This window comes from Xenopus tropicalis, chromosome 6 (genome assembly GCF_000004195.4).
Source record: "Xenopus tropicalis strain Nigerian chromosome 6, UCB_Xtro_10.0, whole genome shotgun sequence".
NCBI classification, from domain to species: domain Eukaryota; kingdom Metazoa; phylum Chordata; class Amphibia; order Anura; family Pipidae; genus Xenopus; species Xenopus tropicalis.
This window is the reverse complement of record NC_030682.2, coordinates 89059386-89070525: the sequence shown is the minus strand read 5'-3', so window position 1 is coordinate 89070525 and position 11140 is coordinate 89059386. Positions and strand designations below refer to the sequence as shown.

General features: G+C 39.3%; 1 protein-coding gene across 2 annotated transcripts; it reads left to right on the top strand.

Moving 5' to 3' along the window:
* On the top strand, positions 1-8753 carry ssr1 (signal sequence receptor, alpha (translocon-associated protein alpha)). 2 transcript variants are annotated; one of them, XM_012964757.3, is made up of 9 exons: positions 1-333; positions 2874-2986; positions 3578-3671; positions 4107-4369; positions 4626-4702; positions 5715-5793; positions 6668-6761; positions 7072-7086; positions 7751-8753. In XM_012964757.3, the coding sequence occupies exons 1-9, from the start codon at positions 261-263 to the stop codon at positions 7816-7818; spliced, it is 876 nt and encodes a 291-aa protein (XP_012820211.1). In that variant the 5' UTR covers positions 1-260; the 3' UTR covers positions 7819-8753.
* Positions 8754-11140: the final 2387 nt, after the last annotated feature.

Sequence of the window (11140 nt, the reverse complement as noted above, 5' to 3'; positions counted from 1 at the left end):
ATTTGGCTCCACCTCTTTCCCTAGCACTGTCAAGACGGTGAAAAAGAGTAAGGTTAACACAGCCACGTCTTCCTTGTCCCAACCGGGCGTGGGGGCGGGGATTATTTGCCACCTCCCTCCCACTTCCCGCCCAGAGTTTGGAGCTACGTAGCGCAACTTCATTGAGCAAACGGAGCTGCTAGAAAGGAGGGACTGACACCTCTCGGCCTCCTTTCGGACTAAGGTTTTCATACACACATACACGCACACCGGCCTTCGCCATGATCCCGCTCCGCAATCTGCTCCTACTCGTCCTCCTGGCCTTCCCGGTCACTCTCATCGGCAACAGCAAAGGTAAGCCAGGAGCAAGGATGGGAACAGCAGCCCGTGCGCTAGGGGCAGGGGCTGGTAACATTTGGCATTTCTGCTTTTCAACAAATACGATGTGAAGAGGATCGCGGAGAGTTGTAGTTCCTCCGCAACTAGTCTGCTAGTGGCCTGCTTCTATCTCCCTACCACTGTCCTTGCGTAGTGTACGTGTGTGTGCCGTATGGATGTGTATCCGCGCTGCAGTACGCTCCGTGTATCTTGTTTCCAGGCCCGGCCTCACTCCTAATCCCTACGCGTATTTGTGCGGGTCAAGAACCGGGGTAGGGGGGACATACCCGGGCAGAACTACAACTTGCAGCAGCGTCCTCCGGCTAAACTAACGTGGGGCTTGTGTTGGGGGTTGTAGGAATGCGGGGTATATGGGGTGTGTTGGTAAGAGCGGGTTGTTTCGGGGCTGGTAAGGAGAAGTAGCGGCAGGGCTGCTTATATTTGTTTCGTAGGCAGCTGTGCGCCTCACCGTGTAGCCTGACACGGACTCTTCCCATTGTAATGTGCAGGCCGAGCCGCCTCTGGCTGACGTGTCACTCTGCGCCCAGCTCATTCATTCTCAGGCCCCTCCTTATATCGTGTGTACATTGGGGAGGTGGGCTCCCAGGCTCATATACATTCACTTCAACCTCAGGGGGGTGATTAATGGCTACAGCAAATGCACTTCTACCAGTGTCCCCCCCGCAATAGTACTGCTTTTGGCTTGCCTCTTCCAGCACATTTTCTAGACTTGCTTGGATTTATAGTTCTGCTCTTAGTTCCTATAGTTGTACCTTCTAAGTCAATTATCCAGAATGCTTGGGACCTGGGTTTTTTTGTGGATAAGGGTCACCGTGCCTTAAAGGAACAGTAACACTAAAAAATGAAAGAGCTTTTAAAGTAATACAAATATAATGCACTGTTGCTCTGCACTGGTAAAACTGGTGTGTTTGCTACAGTAACACTACTATAATTTATATAATAAGCTGCTGTGTAGCCACGGGGGCAGCCATTCAAGCTGGAAAAAAGGAGAAAAGGCACAGGTTACATAGCAGATAACAGATAAGTTCTGTAGAATACAATAGTGTTTTATCTGTTATCTGCTATGTGCCTGTGCCTTTTCTCCTTTGAATGGCTGCCTCCATGGCTACATAGCAGCTTATTTATATAAATTATAGTAGACTTTCTGAAGTAAACTCACAACTTTTACCAGTGCAGGGCAGCAGCACATTATATTTTAGTTTTATACACTTTCATTTTTTGGTGTTACTGTTCCTTTAAAGCTGGCAGAAACATTTAAACATTGAAAAAACCCAATTAGATTATTTAGCCATTAGCCTGGGTTAATAAAGTTTAGTGTTGAAGTTAGGTCTGGGCTGGGATTCAAAGTCAGCTCTGTCACTCAGGTGCACAAACAGCCCCCCAGCCCACAAAGTAGTCACTGTGTACAGCATCTTACAGCAGCCCCTTTGGCATTTGTTTAAATAGAACTCTGTGGGAAATGGCATCCCCATATCTTGGAGCTTTTTAGATCATGAGTTTCCCACATACTGGATTTTGAGTAAATAATGGTTCCTGTTTTTACTCAAAATCTATTTCTATGAAGTATATAAATATATTGTTACTCTCATCAACTTCATTTTAACCAAATTATTGTAACTTTTAAAATTAATTCCTTTTGCCTGCATTAATAAAACAGTAGCTTGTACTGTTTTTCCTGTTAATCCCAACTAAAATACTGTAAATCCCAACTAAGATAATACATATCATTATTGGTGGCAAAACACTCCTATTGGGTTTCTTTAATGTTTAAATTATTATTTAGTAAACTTAATGCATGGTGATCCAAATTACAAAAAGACCCTTTATCTGAAAATTCCAAGCCCCCAAGCATCCTGGGTAACTGGTCCCATACCTATATGTCTCTATATAATATACTTTTTATCTCATACATTAGGGGTGTTTAGTAAAACTGGGGCCAGACCTGTTTTGTTGTTCTGTAGGGGTCTTACAATAATTCAGCAAACAGGGGTTAAAGGATGGAAATAAAATGAGAGAGAACTTTTTACAAGAAGCTACAGTCAAAGTGGAATATTATAATAGATTTTCTGTGACTGTTCTTGGGAAACATTGGTGACAAAGATCTGCCTGCTCCTTTAGAAACATAGTTGCTCTCTCAGGCAGGGGCTTGATATCCCTGACAAACTGAGCAGCACTGGTATAGAAGTTTGTATCTTAAGAATGATGCCTACTTATTCTGCTCACTGAATAATATTGAAAATGAAATATCTAAAACCTTTCACAGCATTTGTTTTGTGGGGTAAAGTATTTGTCATTTCAACTTCAGCTCCATGTTTGTAATGGTTATCAAGTAAACTCAGCAGCCATTCTTGGATGCCTTTCAGGTTACCACCCACTTTACAATTTGTCCTTCAGTGCAAGGTAGCATTTATTTATTTGGGATGAGTTGAAACTACTGATACTGTTCCACTGATTATTTAGGGATCAGCCACAAGTAATTCTTTACCATTATCCAGGTCCTCTGGTTGCTGCCCAAGATGCAACAGAAGATGAAGAAGCAATTGATGATTCTGTAGTAGAAGATGATGATGATGAAGCTGAAGTCGAGGAAGATGATACAACAGACCTGGTAAGTAATTTTTTTCATTTCTAAGACCAACACTTAACAGTCATTAAGTTTTAAACACTGGTACAGGCAGCAAAAAAAAACCCTACCAGTAACTACTGGCAGTTTACATGAAACTCATTGATAGGTGACATATTTGTTCTTGGGGGGGGGTGGGGGGTGTTATGCACTGGCAGAGTAGTCTTTGGGTTTGACAGGATTTTGTCACTGGAGATTAATCGCTTATGAGGGTTGGGAATCGATGCTTATAATTGCTCCCAGTTGATTTGAACAGCATTTGTCTGGAATCCTGCGTGCATCAGTTTGACATACAAATGTCCCACGTAAATACATCAGTGGCAGTTGCCCAACAAATAGATGCACCCATGATTCCATAGCAGGTCAATAGCTTTTTGCCACCAGGCCAGAAAAACTAACCTTGCCCTGAGTAAAAATTGGGTCTAATGATGCTGTTTTGTAAGAATTACATTTGCAACCAGTCTTTTAGCAGGAGTCACGACTTGGCTACAAATTTTAAAATCTTTTGAGATGTGAAAATTATTGTCCTACATTTTCTGGTACGTATTTTCTTATCTTTTTCTGTATGCCAAATAGACAGAAGAAAAGGAGGAAGAAGAAGACTTGAGTTCTGGGGAGCCAAAAGCATCCCCCAATGCTGACACCACTATTCTTTTTGTAAAAGGCGAAGGTGAGAGCTAATATTACTATCATATATTCCCCTGAGATAGAATGTCTGTAATTTTGTTTACATTTAGGTTAAATGGAATCTCAATGAAAGACTTTTTTTTTTTTACAGAATGAATGAACTTATACCAATATAAATTAGCATTTTTCTGAAGTGAGGTTGGTTATCTTCTGCTTTGAATAAAGGCGTTCTTGTGTTTATTTGTACATTATTTTCATCAATGAGCCTAAGAACCATTGCTTTAGTTTATCGTGAGGGGGAGCCTATAGATCTCTGCTATCGTGCAGTGGCGTTCTCGTCCAACCAGGAATGTGGGCTGCACTTCTTTAGGGATCTTTGTCCATCCTTGTGTGTGATTATTTTATACAGCATCCAGAAGATAGGCTTAAGCAAACTTGTTTCCCATCCTGATTCTATATCATTTTATTTTTCCCTTAGATTTCCCAGCCAATGACATTGTAAAGTTCTTGGTGGGCTTCACCAACAAGGGGCCAGAAAACTTCATTGTTGAGTCACTGGATGCCTCATTCAGATACCCTCAAGACTACCAGTTCTATATTCAGAATTTTACAGCTCTGCCTTTAAACACTGTTGTCCCCCCACAAAAACAGGCTACATTTGAATATTCATTTATTCCTGCTGAGCCCATGGGAGGACGCCCTTTTGGACTTGTCATCAATTTGAACTATAAAGATGCAAATGTAAGTATTTAGATTGCAATCTAATCTTTAGTTTTTCTAATTGGAAATGTGAAAATAACAATTCCAAAAAAATTTTGGTTCTGTGAATTGTGCTTTTACCCCAGGTGCTGAGCATTCAGCATAACAGGTCCCATACCTGTAGGTAAAAAGCCTTAAATTTAATAGCACACAGGCAGTTTGGAGTGTTTTGTTGCCCCAGTGATTTGTTACTCCATGTACCAGGGTTAAATGCTTAAAATGTTGTTTTTGTTTTTAGGGAAATGCTTTCCAAGATGCTGTCTTTAATCAGACTGTTACTATTACTGAGAAGGAGGATGGTCTGGATGGGGAAACGTAAGTCGCTGGCACACACTTGTTCCTTATCACTGTTTTTTTTATTGCAATGCATTGGTGTTCTTTCATGTTACCATTCATTATAGGGCAGCTGTTTTAACAGTGAGTACATTGAGCTTTTTCCTCTAAACATTTTCATTTGCTTTAAAATGTTTTTTTTTTTTTTTTTCTCGCACAGCCCATATGTTTTCAGAAAAATAAATTTAGTAGACATTTTTTTCCTTTAGTTAATGGCAAAGAACAGGGGTCATAAAGGATCTTCTAAGCATACTTGCATTCTATATAGGTCTGAGCTGCCATACCGTTTGCTTAGAAGAAGGATTGCTCCACATGAGGCACTATAGTTGTGTATTACAGTTTTGAGTATATAAATACACCTGGACTGTTGAATTTGCTTATACGGTTTTTAATTAGGTACAGTCTTTTCCTTAAGTGTATTTCCCTGTAATTTATAATTTTACAGTTTTGATTGCACATCACTAAATTTAAATACCATGGATCAGTAAATCTGCAAGTTTTGGCAGCAACCCATAAATATATGTGTGATTCTCAAATTTTTCTATTGTGATAATTGTACATACATATTTCATACAAGGTAATAAATTCAGAAAATGTGCATACATTTGACATGGCGTGTCAATTCGTATCAGGTGGTAACAGTGCTTATGTGATTAAACACTGATGATTTAACTGTTGTCCAAATCCTTTTTCCCATACATGATTTGTATCAGGGAGAATAGGTGATAGCGATCACTGCTTCTGCTGAGTGCTACCTTCCGACTGAGCTGAATGTTTTTTTCCTACTCAAAGCAGTCAAATACTTTTTGACAGTGACATAGGTATCGGGTTTGATAAAAAGGCAACATGTTGTACTTCTTGGAATCCTTCAGGATCTCCCAGTTTGAAATCTCTTCCTTATCACCATAATGTATATTCTTTCTGTTCTTTTTCTATTCATATTCAACAGCAGTGTACAATAAATTTTGGAAGTAAAAGTGATACTTTGTTTTAGGATATTCATGTACCTGTTCCTTGGTGGGCTCGGATTGCTTGTGATTGTTGGTTTGCATCAGCTGCTGGAATCCAGAAAGGTATGTATTATCTATTGGTAGAGAGGGTGAATGCAGTCATTGGTTCCTTTAATTTCCCTAAAATGAAGATGTTTAAAAGTAAAGAGTTTTTTCCCAGGGGCTTCACCTCAAATTCTCTAACACCAGATGGAAAATGACCTTTCATTGCTGGTGGCACAAATTTCATAGTAGCCCATAGTCAAGTTGAAGTTGATATAAATGATGTTGCTTTTCCATGGTTTTACCCATATGTTGATGACCCACAAAGCCCAGCATGCATCAACATGTTATCAAGGGATAAAGCATGTTGGGAGCCGTAGTACAGCAACATTAATGTTGCATTCTTAAAGCAACACTGCTTAAAGGAACAGTAACACCAAAAAATGAAAGTGTATAAAAGTAACTAAAATATAATGTGCTGCTGCCCTGCACTGGTAAAAGTTGTGTGTTTACTTCAGAAAGTCTACTATAATTTATATAAATAAGCTGCTATGTAGTCATGGAGGCAGCCATTTAAAGGATAACAGATAAAACACCATTGTATTCTACAGAACTTATCTGTTATCTGCTATGTAACCTGTGCCTTTTTTCCAGCTTGAATGGCTGCCCCCGTGGCTACACAGCAGCTTATTATATAAATTATAGTAGTGTTACTGTAGCAAACACACCAGTTTTACCAATGCAGGGCAACAGATAGCATTATACAGATAGCTGTCAACAGGATTCTCATAGGAGGATTTGGGTCATATCCTTTGGAAAGTTAGTGGGGCTCATTGTGAGAGTTTTATTATTTAAATCCCCCTTAAAGCTTCACAGCTTGGGGGTCACTAGGTAGAAATTATAGTTTTGTTAAAAGGAAAAAAAAATGAAAAGATAATCACTTTTGTTTCTGCAGAGAAAGAGACCAGCTCAAAAAGTGGAGATGGGCACTTCAAACCAAAATGATGTGGATATGAGTTGGATTCCCCCTGAGACTTTGAGCCAGATCAGTATGTATCTCGTATATAACTTTTGACTTTTGTATACCTTTTTGTTTTTCACTATTATGGCCTCTGTGTCATGCACATGTAAGCTAGTGTTCCTTAAAATAACAGAAGTGTTTTACAAAGGCTGATGTGTAGGTGAGCTAGAAACTACTCGCATAACTCCCTCCCCCAATATCCAAGACTAAAACCTTTCTGTCTTCATTAGTCATATCCAATTGAATTATTTGCTGTGTTTTTCTTGTTATAATCTGTCCTATCCATCTTTTTCTCCTAATCTTTGCTGCTGTCTCTTTATGCTTCCTTGCGGCTTCAGTGCAAAGTAGACGAGGTGAGATCACTTTTATTTTTAAACATTTATTTGCAGTGCAGTGACCTACTCTATCCTAGTGTGGTGCTATCGCCTGTTTTCTGTGAGTTCAGCTTGGTAATCATGTAGCTGCTCCATGTAGGATGAAGGTGGGCATAACAATGTCCAGGATACATTGGGATACTGTCTATACATTATCTGTACATGAGATATACAATTTTTTATATTACATATTGAAGTGGTAGTGCTGCATAGAGGGATACACTTCAGAAATCAAGATTGGCACTAGGAAGTTTTAAAGTTAAACCCTTGCCTCCCAGTATGTACCATTGCTATTTTAAACCTTCCAGCGCTGTTACTCTTCTGCCTGCCTTCCGAAATTCTCTGCTGCCACTGAGGATGCCTCTCCTTCCATTTCACGATGCCAGGAAGAATAGTGCTAGAAAGTATTTATACTGTAATTTTCTGGGTACACTCGGGCAGTTGTTTTGCCATAATTAAGAAGGACAGCTGGATATGTAAACCTTTAGTTATATAAGCAGCAAGGCAAGAGGTTAATACACACTAGTACTGTGTACTGTACCACATGTATTAAAGCCCACTGCTTTTTATATGGGACTACATAGAATTACTTAAGTCTTCATTGTATGCACAGACTGACATTGCTTTGTTTGCTTCTCTGCAGATAAGGCTTCTCCAAGAAGGTCTCCTCGCAAACGAGGCCCCAAAAGACCGGCAGGATCTGATGAATAAAAAGACTTTTTGCTCTGCAATTTATTTTGTCCACTAATTTTGCTCTCCTGCTACCCAAGACGGTTACCACACTAAATCAATGCTGGCATCACCGAGTAGGAAGGGCGGCTAGTCCATGAAAGATATTGACCCATTGAATTCAATTTTCTTCTCTCAATGATTGTACATGTTTCTTTCCCACGGTCGGTCGAATCCCTGATTAAAGCATCATCTGAATGTTAGAGTGAAAAAGCCAGCGTCTGTATGTGTGCAGCTCAGTTGGCAGAATGGGGTTGTTTTTTGCATACCCTCTTTGCATCTTTCTTCTATATGCACAGAAACTCGAAATGACTGATTCATGTCTATAGATAAATCTGGGATTTCTCGACATGGTTGGGCTAAATTGTGTTTCGTCAAAGATTTTCGCTTGCATCTCCATGTCTGGGATTCCAGCAGTTCAATGTGACAGATTACTTGTTTATTGGAGCCTTTGTGCTGGTCATCATTTTTACTGCCAGGGGAGTGATGCTAAAGTTTGGCTGCAGCACATGAACACATCGGCCAGTGCTTCATAAAGCGCCATGAGGCTAAGCCATTATCATAGCGGCCAAACTTTTGATTTCAGACCTATTTATGCCAAACTTTTCTCTGATGTTTGTAATACAGGGGGCAGGAGGGGGCTGAGAACATAATTTGCTGTACAGAATTTGTGCAGAGTTGTAAAGGTAAAATGCATTGCATTTTGGAAATAACGCAATGCACAAGTAATTCAGAAAGCCCTTGAAGAAAATTGGGAAGGTTTTTTTTTTTTTTTTTTTTTTTTTTTTTTCTTGTTTTGATTTATTTTTGGGGGAATTTTTTTTTTTAATGGAGGAATTGGCTTGAACATTGTTTGCCTATGTGTACAAAAGAATAAATTCTTCAATAAATATCAAAGCTTCATGTTTTTGTAAGACTATGTGCTTCCTTGTCATTTTTTATAGCAAAGGGATTCTTTTCCTGTCATTCCTTCACAGAAGCAAAATAATAATGAAATTATTTCTGGGAATTGCAGTTGGATTAAATCACATGTATGCCACTGCACTTTACAAATGCCACTGCACTTTACAAATGCCACATTACAGGGACAGATGAGTGTATATAAGCCATTCACGTTTGGATTTTAGTTGTCTTAAGACGAACGTTCATACATTGCTTGTACGTTTTAGTGCAACAATATAAAACTAACATTCAGATTGAAATTGTAGGATTACAATTAAAATAACACATAACAAAAATAGCAAATCTGTCATTATTTTGGCCATTAATATTTGCCAGACAACAATGAAACGAAAGCTTTGTCCTGGAAGTACATTGTAAGTCACCCATGGATATCGTCAGGCAATACATGAAATTATACTGTTATTCAACAGAAATTTTCTAACTTAACAACTGATTGCCATGGTATGAAAATTGTCGGGGCGATAATTCGGAGTCCACACATGGTCCAAGAATGATCTGAAACTTTGTTTCATAGATTATATCAGTGAGTGTATGGCCAGCTTATGAGCTGGGATGCTTGGAATTTTGCTGCCTGAGGCTACATATTCTGTGGTGTGGCCTGAGCAAGACAGGGGGAGGATCGCTAGTGGATGGCTAGACCTCAGCTGCAGTATTCTATACTAAAATAAAAAATGGACATTGAGTTCTTGAAGTCTTTGCAGTAACTTTGCTGTGTGCAGTGAACCTGGGCACTGCTAACTGATACAGGCACCTGGCTTGCCATTTATTGAAAAGGGCCAGTTGGTGCCTTGAGTTTGTGCTCTGATGCAATTATCAGACATTTCATAAAAAACTAAGTTTTTATTTTACAATATCTCCTTTCCCACATATAGTAATATGAATGCGGGGGGTTTAATGCCCGTTGTGCATAGAGTTACCAAACCTGGGCAATAAGAGACCCAAGAATGAAACTGGTGGCTCTCACCTTAGCTACTGCAGAACTGTGTACACTGTGTATTTTGTGTGTGTGGTAAAAGCCCCAAATTAGTTGCCTTAATTTATATAAAGTTGCATCACTAGGGGTATAACTATGTCATAGTAACAAGAGCAACTGTGGACCACAGCAGGTGGCATATATGTTTTTGTTCAAGGGCAATGGCATGTGAGCATGAGGAGATACAGACACCTGCCATGTTATTGTATGTAAAGTCCCAGCAAGAATTATCAGAGAGCACAGCATGTGCACCTGTCACATAGTTCTGACATTCCCATTGGCACATTTAGAATCGCTGGACGAGTAGAGGTGCTAATGCATTTGAGGGATTCTCATTTGAGTCAAAGGAAGGCAATTTTGAAAGTCAGCAGATTAGATATGGTTGTCAGTCTTCTCAAGGGCTTGCTGTAGTTCTTTTGTATTGCATTCGCCACGTATAAAAAGCCAAAAAGCACTACCCTAAATAGACAACATTTAATTATATCTTCTGATTTTGTTCCTTAAGCTAGCATCAGATGGGCAGATATAATAGGGGTAGTTTACTGATACAAGTGCTAGAGCGCTAAGGGGCACTAACATGCATGTGGGTGCCTTGGGAATGCTGCACTCTGCACTGAGCCCTGGATTAAAAATCAGAGGGTACATGTAAGGCCTGTCCTCACCATATGCCATAGGGTAGCAAGTAAGGACAGGGCAATTCAGGTGGCAACTAGAGGGACACCTAGGTACCTCTCCCACCCCCCTCTGCATTTTTTACACACCATTATATACCACTTTTTAGTTGGTTACACAAGATCTAAAGTGTGTAAAATAAAAAAAACATTTTGGGCATGAATCAGAATTAAGATTCAAGTGTATACTTTAAGTACCAATTGTAACAAATACTGTACTATAGTTGATGTGAAAGGAACGAGCACCACCATGTGTTCAAATAGTCCAATGGCATCTAAGCATCGCAGGCTTGAAGCTCTAATATTTAACTCTTTAACATTATGCATTGAAATTTGAGTGTGTTTGGTGTGGTTATTTGCAGATAGAAGAAGATACAGTAGGATAGCGCCCTCTTGGGGCAATTTAAAAACATTAAATATACATTATAATAAATAAATATATATATTATATATATGCTAATTTGTAGGAAATATGTATATTTAAGGAGGAACTCCAGCTTCTGAACCAAAATTTGTTAAAGGGGTAGTTCACCTATAAGTTAACTTTTAGTATGTTATACATTGGCCAATTCTAAGCAACTCGTCTTCAGTATTTATTTTTTTGTCATCTTCTTATAACTCAGTGTAGCTGTCAAATGGAGGTCACTGACACCAGCTGCCAGAAAACTATTACTCTGTGAGGCTATAGCTTTATTTT

Bases quoted from the DNA above. Each gene is read 5' to 3' on its own strand.
- ssr1 (XM_012964757.3), top strand. From the start codon at position 261: ATGATCCCGCTCCGCAATCTGCTCCTACTCGTCCTCCTGGCCTTCCCG. The intron at 334-2,873 runs GTAAGCCAGGAG...ACCATTATCCAG, and splicing joins TCTCATCGGCAACAGCAAAG to GTCCTCTGGTTGCTGCCCAA. The intron at 5,794-6,667 runs GTATGTATTATC...TTGTTTCTGCAG, and splicing joins AGCTGCTGGAATCCAGAAAG to AGAAAGAGACCAGCTCAAAA.